The following is a 12,376-nucleotide window of genomic DNA, read 5'->3' as shown; positions in this document are numbered from 1 at the left end:
TTTGTGCTACATAGTGAACACAAAAGAAAACAAAATGAAACCCAAACCAGTAATCTGCCTAGAATTAAGAAGAAACGAAGGGGAAGTATGCAGGAAACTTGGAGGTATTTGGTTGTTGGGAGGCGTTGCTAAACATGGCTAGGCTAACTTGTTATAGCTGCTGGGAAGAGGGCCAGTGAGATTGTTCAGTGGGTAGAGGCACTTGCCACACGAACCTGAGAATCTGAGTTCCGTATCTGAATCCCACAGTAGAAGGGAGAACCTACCCCTAAGAGTTGTCCTTTGCCCTTCAAGTGTGCTTGTGGTACTTGAATGTCCTTGCCATACTAATGATCAATAAAATTAATTAAGTTGAAAGAAACTGGGGATTATTGGGAGGGGACAAGTAAGAGGTATGTTCATATGGAATGTGAACATTGAAGAGAAAAAGCTTAAGCTTTGTGGTACATCCCTTATAGATCAATTATGGAATTTATTTTGATGGCTTACAGTATATCATCATGTTTGAAATGGCTGAAGAATTCCACTATGAGCTGTGTATGGAGGCATCTACCTGAAACCTCAGTGCTTGGGAAGCTGATACAGGGGAATTGCCATGAGGTTGAGGTCAGCTTAGACTATGTAGCAAATTAAGGACCAGCCTGGGTATACAGTAGGGAGACCCTGTCTCAAAAAGCTCCTGGGCATGCAGCCTACCTTTAAGATGGTTTGTTTATCTGGCAGGGGAGATACCATGATCACGAAGATGGCTTTCCCAGGGCGAAGCTTATCCATTGCACTGGAGATGAGCTGACCCCTGTGATTTCCCAGCAAACTTGACTGCAGAATTTGTAGTAATGGGGGATTGTGTTCATGCTCTCCCATTGAGTAAAGTAAAAATAAATAAATAAAAAAAAAGAGTAGTTTACTTACCCAGTGAGACTTCCTCGAAGAAAGTGTAATTTTTTATTTGCAAGTGGTTATCAACTGAAGTTAGCTTCTAGCTTAGGGATGGGGCATGTTCTTTTTTCAGCTCTAGGACCCCATCTGATGCAGACCCATGCAAGCCCTGTATGTGTTGCCTCAGTCTCTGTGAGTTCAAATGTGCATCAATCCTGTTGACTTAGAGGGCATCATTTCCTTAGTGTCCTCCATCCCCTCTGGCTCCTGTGCCTTTAGTGCCTCCTCTTCTGCACACAAGGTTTCTTGAGCCCTGAGAGGAGGGATTTGATGGAGACACCCTGTTTAGGCCCAAGTGTTCCAAGGCCTCTTATTCTCTGTATAACGTCTGACTGTGGGTCTCTATGCTTGTCCCCATCTGCTGCAGGAGGCAGCTTCTCTGATGATGTCAGCCATCATCATCATGGTGCTCATCTATGAGGATAGCAGAATATCATTTATTGCTTTTTTTTTAACAGTAGTGTTTGGTTTTACCCTAGGTCCCTGGACTATCTAGTGTCAAGTTCTTGGTCACTCAAGTAGTATCAAGTATGGGTTCGATCTCATTTGGAGTGGGCCTTAAGTCAAATCAGATATTGTTTGATTACTCACACAAATATTGTGCTACCATTACACAAGCACATCTTGCAAGCAGGACATCATTGTAGACAAAGGGTTTGTGACTGGGCTGGTGTTTATATTTTCTTTTGATAGTGTGCAGAGAACCTTCCTGTACCAAAGGCACTAGCATGTAGGGGTGAAGGCTCTTTATAGGCACCAGCTCGGCTTCACTGTGTTTGAGGGGTTGTGTAGGTATTGTCTTCAGCAATGGGGCCTTGTCAGTTTGTAGAGAGCAACCTCTAGTCTTAGCAACAGCCTGGGTTGTTGGGGATTCTCATGGGACCCCTTTGGCCAACAAGTCAATTAGATGTAACCTAATCCTGATACTGGAAACTTTATTTGATAACAAAATGTCTAGTTGGGGCTCTGTTTCCTTTGTTATTTGGCGATTTCATTTAGATCTTCATATATATACATACACACACACACACACACACGTGTGTGTGTGTGTGTGTGTGTGTGTGTGTGTGTGTATGTATGTAAGCGGAGACTACTCTTTCATTTTCCAGTTGCCCTGACCCAAATAATTACACAGAAACTATATCATTAACACTGTTTGGCCAATACTTAGGCATATTTTTAGCTAACTCTTTTTTTGTTTGTTTTTTAAGACATGGTTTCTCTGTAGCTTTGGAGCTGGTCCTGGAACTAGCTCATGTAGACCAGTCTGGTCTCGAACTCACAGAGATCTGCCTGCCTCTGTGTCCTGAGTGTTGGGATTAAAGGCATGTGCCACCACCCGGCTTCTAGCTAACTCTTATATCTTAAATTAACCCATTTCTATTAATCTGTCTATTGCCATGAGGGTGTGGCTTACCGGTAAAGGTTCTGGCTGGCAGCTAGCGTCTTTGTCCTTTGGCAGCTGCATGGCATCTTGCTGACTCCACCTACTTTCTCTCTATATCTCTGTTCGGATTTCCCACCTGGCTTTACTCTACTAAGCTATTGGCCAAACAGCTTCTTTAATAATCAATGGTAATAGGACATATTCATAGCATACAGAGGGGAATTCCACATCATATGTATATATTTTACAAAGCTTCTACTATATTAGGTTTTCATGCTATACCACTAATGACCCTTAAGTTTATGTCTCTCCACATATTCCCTCCCCTAGCCCTCTCTCCCCTCCCCTCCCCTCCTCACTTGATCTTCTCATTCCAGCCCCCCTTCTATCCATAATTATCTATTAGTTTTATTTATCTTAGCCATTCTGATGGATATAAGATGAAATCTCAAAGTAGTTTTGATTTGTATATCCCTGACAACTAAGGATGTTGAATATTTCTTTAAGTGTTTCTCAGCTATTTCCTCTTTTGAGAATTCTGTTTGAATTTGTACCCCATTTTTAAATTGGGTTGTTTTCTTGATATCTAGCTTTTTGAGTTCTTTATATATTTTGGATTTTAGCCTTTTTTCAGAAGTAGAGTTGGTAAAATCTTTTCCTACTGTGTAGGCTGCCCCTTTGTCCAGATGGTGGTGTCCATTGCCATACAGAAGCTTTTCAGATCCACGAGGTTCTGTTTTCAGTTATTGTTCTTAGTGCCTATGCTATTGGTGTTCCGTTCAGAAAGTCTTTTCCTGTGCCAATGAGTTCAAGGCTATTCCCTACTTTCTCTTCTGTCAGGTTCAGTGTATCAGATTTTATGTCAAAGTCTTTGATCCATTTGGAGTTGAGTTTCATGCAGGGTATAAGTATGGATCTATTTGAATTTTTCTTTATGCATCCTGTCCGGAACCTTGAGTACCAACCCCTCAGGGCTCAGAATAGGATGTCTAGGGCAAGCAAATATCTGAAGGTAAAAAAATTAACTCAGTACTTTATGGCTACATATTCTTTATTCCTTTGCACAAAGAAGCATCAAGAGGAAGAAAGGAGAAGGGGTGATGTCCACGAGGTTTCTAATTTTTGCAGACATAGTTGAAAATTCCATAGGCAAAGACTATAATAGTGTGTATATCAAAATCACAAGAGGGCAGGTAGAACTTGAAAAAGCAGTACTCTGGAACAGGTGACACTACCCAGGAAAGAGCCAGTGTCCAAGGGGGAAACACCTGACATTCCAAACCATTAGATAAAGTTACTAAATGTTCCTGAATCCTGGACTCACCTATTCTCCTCACCAATCTTTTTTGTGATGTCCATCTTTGGGGACATCCAAATTTGTTTGTTATCAATGGTGTCTTTTTTAGAAAATTTTATGTGGTCTGTTAGCAGGTAATTTTGTGGAACTGACTCTATGTAAATTTGACTGTTAGAACAAAGAGTGAATGTTATTGCTCCTGTTGTGGAGGAATGGAAAGGTCATTCCATTGCCTGTGCGGAAATTACATTGCTGAGATGTTTTGGATTCTCACTTTGATGAAAGTGATTTTTAGTTGTAGAAGCTTCCCAGTAGGATTTTTAGTGTCATTTATGCATTCTATCATATCATCTGTAAATAAAGATACTTTGACTTCTTCCTTTCCAATTTGTATCCCCTTGATCTCTCTCCTTAAGTTGCATGTGGGTTCAGGAAGATTGTTGGTGGAGGCTGTTTGCTTGTTTCCTGACTGCCCAGACCCAAAATAATAACACTGAAAGTATATTAATTACAATACTGCTTGGCCAATGACTCTAGCTAGCTCTTATATCTTAAATTAACTCATTTTTATTCATCTGTGTATTGCCACGTGGTTGTGGCCTACTGGTAAGATTCTGTCCGGCATCTGGCATCTGGCTCCTGTGGCAGCTACATGGCTTCTGTTTGACTCCACCTACTCTGTCCTCCTCTATCTGCTTGGAATTTCTTCCTTGCCCTATTCTGTGCTTCAGTAGGCCCAAAGTAGCTTTTTTATTAACCAGTGGCATTCACAGCATACAGAGGACAACTGCCATACATTTTGCAGGACACAGAAGAAAGCAACTGATGAACTTTGCCAGTACAAGGTATAAGAGATCTTCAAATTTTCTGCTTCATGGAACAGTCTGTCAGAAACTGTGGGCCTGTTGGCTGAAGATGAATGCCCCAACATTACAGAAGAACTTTGGGTAGCTGTTCAGGCAGCAAGCTGTCTGTGCCAATTTTAGAGTTTTGGAAGTTGCTTACAATGCACTTCCTGTTTACTTAGGTAATATTAAATCCTTCTGAAGTCTTTGATGGAGTTGAATAACAGATAGTTACAGTTATAGTTTCCTTAGTTATGATAAAAGATAAAGTAGATATAAATATTGTAACTATAATTCTTGCTTGGTAACTGGTTTGTTGTATGTAATCTTGTTATATTAAAGTTAAAACCTTTTTATTTTGACAGAAAGGGGGAGGTGATGTGAGATTCCCCTCAGTATGCTGTGAAAACCATTGGTTAATAAAGAAGCTGCTTTGGGCCTACTGTAGCACAGAATAGAGCAAGGCAGGAATTCCAAGCAGCCAGAGGAGGAGAGAGTAGGTAGAAACAGGGAGAAGTCATGTAGCCTCCACAGGAGACAGACACCAGATGCCAGACAGAACCTTACTGGTAGGCTACAACCACGTGGTGATACACAGATTAATAGAAATGAGTTAATTTAAGATATAAGCGCTAACTAGCAATATGCTTTGAGTCATTGATCAAGCAGTGTTGCAATTAATATAGTTTCAGTGTGACTATTTTGTGTCTGGGCGACCCGGAAACAAACGAGCAGCCTCTGACTACAGAAGATTGTAATTCTAAGTGCTGGTATCTGCTCTTGTCTCTGTTGGGAGGGTGTTTCTAGATATTGGGGACTGACATTTAGGAATAAGATGGGCTAGAAGTTGGAGCCGAGGGGGCCACAGGTGGGAGGAAAGCAGGGTGTTCTACCAGGATCTGCTTAGTTCCCTGGGAACGAGGGCAGAGAACGTGGAGGGTCACAGCAGGTGGTCTGCTACAGATCTGAGGCTGAGACTGGGAAATTGGTGTAGAAAAGACAGAGAGTGAAGATATGAAGCTCGCCCACCTGCTTTGCTGGTCTGCTCTGGCAGGCTTACTTGGTGGTTTCCTGGAGAATTCCTGCTGGAATTAGGGGCTGGGATAATGGCATAAGTCTGGGTGAGGGGAGGGAACTTTGCAGGGGAAGATATGTGTGATTCACTGGAGATGGGGGCAGAGAGGAAGAGGATGTTGAAGTAGGTGGTCTGCTACAGAGCTGAGGATAAGACTGGGGGTTGGATTTGGAGGTTATCTGCAGTTAGCCTACCTACTTTCCTGACTGGTGTGTCTGATGGGTTTCCCAGGAATCAGTGTTGATTTTTTTTTTAAAATTACCCTTCAATTAAAAATTTTCTATCCTTGCTCCTACACTGTTTTAACAAAATTTCTCCAAATAGCGAAAAGACAAACTCCGGGAGCACATGCAAAGGATGCATAACCCTGAAAGGGAGGCCAAGAAAGCTGACCGCATCAGCCGCTCCAAGACCTTCAAACCACGCATCACGTCCTCGGACTACGACAGCTTCACGTTCAAGTGCCGTTTGTGCATGATGGGCTTCCGGAGACGAGGCATGCTGGTCAGTGCTGGATGAGCAAATTCCTGCCTCCAGATCCACCCTTCCTGTCAGTGGCAATGAACCTTAACAAAGTAGATTTGTGGGTGTATCAGTTAGTGGCTAGGGGAGACGAAAAGCAGTCCCTCCAATTTGAGCTTCTTTCCGTTCTGTGACAGACACCCTTTTCCCTTCTGAACCACTTTTTGGATGATTTGAAAGTTTCCATGCCCTTCCTTTTCCCCCTTTTGATGCTAGGAACCCGGGGGCCTTGCACCTACTTAGCATGTGCTCTGCTGCTGAACTACATCCCTCGACCTCTACCCCTTTTCGTTATTAGTCTGGTTTTCTTTACCTTGATTTCCTGGTCTTGTCTTATTTTACTTCCCTTCTCTTATTAGTCGAATATTCTTTCTGGTAGGGTCTTTATCTCCTTCCCACTGTTCCCTATCAGTGCCTTCTTTTTTCAGGAAGCAATCGTAAGGAAACTTCCCTTTACTGCAGGGAGTGTGGTCCTAGATTAGGGGAAACATCAGGATATTTCACTGCTTTCAGCTGTACCAGTGCAGTTGCAGAGGCTGGAGAGAGGGCTCAGAGGTTAAGAGCACTGCCTGCTCTTTCAAAGGTCTTGAGTTTAATTCCCAGCAACCACAGGTGGCTCATAGCCATCTGTAATAAGATCTGGTGCCCTCTTGAGGAAGAGACCTGGTCAGTTGTCCCCATCAACTTAGACCATGAAACTCAATGTGAACAAGTTCAACAGAACCTCTATATACGGGCTGCCCATGCCTGCTTCAGCATTGCCAGGGCATAGATTTCATTCAGAATATCGAGGTGGTTAGAGGGTCATAGTAGTTAAAATATAGAACCTTACTTTGTATCCATTCAGCAGTCTCAGTAAGATAATTGAATAATAAAAGCCAGATTTACATCAGATTAATTCTTTAGGAAATTCATGTAAGATCTATTTATTATGTATACAGTGTTCTGTCTGCATATATTTCTGCATGCCAGAAGAGGGCACCAGATCTCATTATAGATGGTTGTGAGCCACCATGTGGTTGCTGGGAATTGAACTCAGGACCTTTGGAAATGCTGCCAGTGCTCTTAACCTATCTCTACAGCCCTTGCTTCAGATTTTTAACTTTTAGCACTCATTACCAAAGGCTTTTGTTTAATTTCTGATTGTAATGGTACTCTCTCTGTGTGCCTTTTTCTCTCTTTTCCAGGTGAATCACTTATCAAAGAGGCATCCAGACATGAAGATAGAAGAGGTGCCCGAGTTAACCCTCCCCATCATAAAACCCAACCGCGATTACTTCTGTCAGTATTGTGATAAGGTAAAAGTTTATAATACTCTCCTGGTTGGGCTACCATAGTGGAAGCTCACCTCATGGAGGAATGCCTATGGGGTTTTTCATTTAGACAGGAAAGGCTGAAAGGTAGCCTTATTGAAAGCCAAGGGCTGTAGAGATGGCTCCATGGTTAAGAGGAAGCACTTACTACTATTGCCAAGGATTCTGTTTCCCTCATCTATGTTGGGTAGCTCAGTCTTTTGCAACTCTAAGGGATCTGATGCCCTCTCCTTTCTTCCATGTGTACTGTACAAATATGAAGCAATTATAGACAGGAAGATACATACACACACACACAAAATAATATTTTAGGGACTAGAGAGATGGTTAAGTGATTGAGAGCATTTGCTGTTCTCCCATCCCAGAGGACCTGAGTTTAATTCCCAGTATCCACATCAGGTGGTTCACAACTGCCTGTAACTCCAGCTCCAGAGGACCCGATACCCTCTTTTGGACTCTGCAGATACCTGCAATTATAGATGCACATATGCAGATATACATGTGTACACATAATTTTTTTACAAAAAAATTAATTAAACACCAAAGCTATACAGAGAAACCCTGTCTTGAAAACCCCCCAATTAATTAAAATGATGAAATGTAAGCTGTTTTTTTCCCCTAAGATATTTACTGACTTTGTTTTCTTATTATCACTTCTGTCTGTGACATTCACAATAGAGAACAGTTAACCAAGAGCCTAGAATATGAACTCATTTGAAATTTCCAAGCTGTTAAACAGTATGTCAGCTTATAAGACAGGTGATAGACTGGGCTTCCTAGGAGGTTGAGTGGGGCGTGAAAAGGTTTGTGGTGGAATTGTCTGTTTGTACTGTTGCAGCCACACAGAAAGACAAAGGCTGCTGGGTGTGCTTTTTATCTGTTAAACTTTTGATAAAGGGTATTTTTATAGTTATTATTTTAGATTTATATAGGAAATTCAAGGAAATTACCTAGCATATCCATATCAGATTCACTTTATTCTAAAATATAATACCCACATGCATAACTCTGGGTCTTTTTAGGACAGGGTCTGGCTGTATAGCTCAGGCTGGCCCTTGCCTCTTGAGAGCTGGGATTACATGTGTGGTCCATCATACCTAGCAGCCCTTCTTATCCTAAGACAGGATTTCACTCTACTTCATACTGGCCTTAGACTCATGGAATAGTACAAAATGGCAGTCAGCCAGAAGTCTCCTGTTGCAGTCTCTCAGGAGCTGAGATTACAGGCATGTCCTGTCATATACCGTAGCTTCTTGATTGTTTTATTTGGGGCTATACCAATACATTTTTCTCCTTTCCTTAGAATGATATATTTTTTTTATTTTACTTTAAGCAAGAAAGTGGACTCATACCTTGCTTTCATGGTCAACTATTTACACTGCAGGTTTATAAGAGTGCCAGCAAACGCAAAGCCCATATTCTGAAGAACCACCCAGGAGCTGAACTCCCACCAAGCATTCGGAAACTTCGTCCTGCTGGCCCTGGAGAGCCCGACCCTATGCTGAGCACCCACACCCAGCTGACTGGCACCATTGCCACCCCTCCTGTCTGCTGCCCACACTGTTCCAAGCAGTATAGCAGCAAGGTATGGTGCAGGCTCTGACCCAGGATGACTCAGAACTTTACACCAGTAGTGTTCTAAATACTTCTCATCCAGGGGTCTTGCGTGGCTGCTGCTGAATTGGTGAGCTTTAGGAGACCTATAAAAGCAGGGACCACAGCAAAACAAAAAGGGGGGTAGGAATGTTGTGGGCTCCTCCACATTACGGCTGTTTACTAGTCTGAGCACTAAGCTGCTTTCCTTTACCTTGGCCTGCTCAGAGCCTTATATTTGAATGTTCTTGCTTCACAGTTTACAGGCTCAGCCTGTGTAGTCACTATTCAGGACCTGAGATGGTTCTTGAAAGGGGGTCATTTCTGTCGACCAAGAGTGACTGATTGCTTCAGCCATTCATGGGGCCTGGGAACAAGTGTGAGGTTTTTGGATCCTTCTTGATGGTATAGAATCATGTTAGTTTTTATTTTTCCTCTTTTTCTTCACCTCTTCTCCCATCCTATACCCTTGTATTGCTTTTGACAGTGTGGTTGCTTCTCAAGTGTTGTTTGTGCTGCTTTGATTTTTTTTTTATTGAATTTAGGAGATAGGATCTTTCTGTATTTCCCAGGTTGGCCTCAAACTCCTGGGCTCAACTGATCTTTTCTGCTACAACTTCCCAAGGAGATGAACCTTATGTGCAGAAGCCATTGTGTCTGGTGAAACAAACAGACAACATTTTATAGGCAACCAATAAATGCTTTAAGAACCTTTGGAGGATTTGCATATGGGAAAGTGGCTAATTCTGATCATTGTCCTTTTCGCTTTGTTTTGAGACAAGTTCTTGCTGTTTAGCCCACGCTGGCCTTAAGCTTATTCTTTTCCTGCTTTAGCTGCAGTAATTGTTTATTTTTCCTTCATTTTCCAGACCAAGATGGTCCAACACATTCGAAAGAAACATCCAGAGTATGCCCAGCTCCCCAACACCATCCACACACCGCTGACGACAGCTGTGATCAGTGCCACCCCAGCTGTCTTAACCACAGATAGTGCCACTGGAGAGACTGTGGTGGTAAGTAGGTGACTAGGAAGAACGTGGTATTCCCTTCAGTGCTCATCCTCTCTTTAAACACCAAAGCCATGCATGCCAAGCTTTTTATTAGTTGATGCAGGTGTGGCCACTTGCCCTCAGCCTGATATTTATGCTTGGGTCTTCTTGCCAGTGCTTTCCAAATCTCTCTGCCAAAGGAGGAGCAGGACACTTCAATGCTGTCCTTCACAGTGATAATGTCAGAAGCTCCAGAGCAGGTCCACTGGTCCAGAGTCAGGCTCTCAGGCCAGTTTGTATTTCCACGATGCACCCTTGTGCCAAACTGAATTGTTGTAGGATTTAAGAACACTGAAATTGCTACAGTGTTGTTGCTAATATGTTGTGATTTTTTTTCTTTCTAGACAACAGACCTGCTAACGCAGGCAATGACAGAACTGTCCCAGACCTTAACAACGGATTACCGAACATCTCAGGGGGACTACCAGAGGATTCAGTATATTCCTGTGTCTCAGTCAGCATCTGGTCTGCAGCAACCTCAGCACATACAGCTTCAAGTGGTGCAGGTGGCTCCGGTACTGTGACATTTATTTCTCTTTACCTCTGGGAACACCATATTGCCAGTGGTCAGTGTGGTAGCAGGAGTCAACAAAAGCATCGTTGTCTCTATGTGAGGTGCAGCTGCCTAGAAGTGCTGGGTTTGAGGCATTAGGAGAATATCATCTCCACTGTTTTCTTCCTTCTGCCCCCAATGATGGCTCTGGACTTAGAGTAAGAGGTTTCTACTGTAGTCAGAAGGTCTCAGTTCCTGTACATAGTCAGCCAGTATAGCTCTAGGGACACTGCTTCCAGAAATAGGTATCTCTAGAGGATCTTTTCTCTTAGTATCCTGACTGAGTATTTCTTAATGAGCTAGTTTGAGAAATAACTATGTGGGCATTGAATAATTATTCCAATGAGAGGTTTTAGGGAGTAATTTTGATTCAGTCTTCATCAATCAGCTCCTTTAGGATATATTATTATTTTATAAATGTAATATACATATAAATATATAAAACATTCTGTTTGGTACTTGTGGAAGTCAGAAGAGGGTGTTAGATCCTTTGAAACTAGAGTTACAGATGGTTGTGAGATGTGGATTTTGGGAACTGAACCTGGGTCCTCTGGAAGAGCAACAAGTATTCTTCCTCATTGAGCCATCTCTCCAGCCATAGTCAGCTCCATTTGGAACAGAGCTGTTAACTGTGTTCCTCTACTAGTGTTCTTATTGGGGACTGAAAGAAAATGTCTCCCAGAACTGCTGTTCCCTTAGACATGCAGTACAGAGGAAGTAGACATAAGTGAACATTATTACTTTCAAATAATTTAGTCTAAAAAATTTGAAACCAATATAGTTTTAAATGTTTGAAAATTGGTAGTTATCATTGTAATCCTGTCATCCACAATTTCTTATGTGATTTATTTATTTTAAGTTTTTTGTTTTGTTTTTTCATTTTTGTTTTGCTTTTTTGAAATAGGGATGTAGCCTTGTCTGGCCTTGAGCTCAACAGTAGACAGGCTGGTTTCAACACAGAGATCCACCTGTCTCTGCCTCCTGAGTGTTGTATTAAAGGCATACACTACTACACCCAGACTTTAATTTATTGTTTTGAAGATAGGATCTCGCTGCATAGCCCCACTTGGCCTCAAACTCAAAACCTCTTTCCAGTTTTGCCTCCCAGGTGAACTTTCTCTCTAGGGGGATCTCTTTTAACCTTGATTAGTATGTATTCTTTTTTCCCTCCAGGCCACTTCCCCGCACCAGTCTCAGCAGTCCACAGTGGATGTTGGCCAGCTGCATGATCCGCAGACCTACACGCAGCATGCCATCCAGGTGCAGCACATCCAGGTCACAGAGCCCACCGCTGCAGCTCCATCATCATCCCAGGTATATTTCTCCATAGATGATGCAGAGGGTTGAGGTGACATCTGGGACCATCAGATTAATATCTGGGAATTCATTATTCTTGGCCTTTGAGATGATATCATTTTATTTGTTCTTTATCAGTTTTTCTGTTGCCCTTAACTTTTTATGTTGTTATGCAAACATTCTTGTGTTAAGTTACTGGCTTCCCAGGGGAGCTCTGTGGTATATGATCCTAAAATCAAAACAAACTCCAGCCTTTCCATTCTATAGCAAGAGGTCAATTGCTTCTCTGTTGGGACAAGGATTGTGGAATAAGATTAGACCTGTCTCATGGAGGTAGAGAAAGATATAGAAATTCAGAGGAGGAGCAATTCTGGATAGCTGGAAACCAAGGACTTTTTTTTTTTTTTTTTTTTTTTGCTTTTAATTAAGTCTTGAAGGAGGGCTATGTGTTTGGCACTGACATTGAGGGAAGGCATTTTGTTCTAAATAACATTTTTTTTTTTTTGA

The 12,376-nt window shown here is 42.1% G+C and overlaps 1 protein-coding gene and 1 non-coding gene across 7 annotated transcripts in view; both read left to right on the top strand.

Annotated features, from left to right (window-relative positions):
• Prdm10 (PR/SET domain 10) overlaps window positions 1–12,376 on the top strand; it is a 96,604-nt gene that overhangs the window by 70,657 nt on the left and 13,571 nt on the right. For all 6 annotated transcript variants that reach the window (XR_012910048.1, XM_075966441.1, XM_075966443.1 and 3 more), the window contains 6 exons: window positions 5,868–6,047; window positions 7,253–7,363; window positions 8,763–8,963; window positions 9,841–9,984; window positions 10,365–10,535; window positions 11,747–11,887. Coding sequence is in view for 5 of the 6 variants with exons in the window: in XM_075966441.1 (XP_075822556.1) it covers window positions 5,868–6,047; window positions 7,253–7,363; window positions 8,763–8,963; window positions 9,841–9,984; window positions 10,365–10,535; window positions 11,747–11,887 (948 nt within the window). In the remaining variant the exon portion in view is untranslated. The remainder of the gene's footprint in view (window positions 1–5,867; window positions 6,048–7,252; window positions 7,364–8,762; window positions 8,964–9,840; window positions 9,985–10,364; window positions 10,536–11,746; window positions 11,888–12,376) is intronic.
• On the top strand, window positions 709–865 carry LOC142847470 (U1 spliceosomal RNA). The gene has a single exon (XR_012910220.1). It is a non-coding gene; the product is annotated as a U1 spliceosomal RNA (small nuclear RNA).

The sequence above is a fragment of the Microtus pennsylvanicus genome, chromosome 3 (genome assembly GCF_037038515.1).
Source record: "Microtus pennsylvanicus isolate mMicPen1 chromosome 3, mMicPen1.hap1, whole genome shotgun sequence".
Taxonomy (NCBI): domain Eukaryota; kingdom Metazoa; phylum Chordata; class Mammalia; order Rodentia; family Cricetidae; genus Microtus; species Microtus pennsylvanicus.
This window is presented reverse-complemented; position numbering and strand designations above follow the sequence as displayed.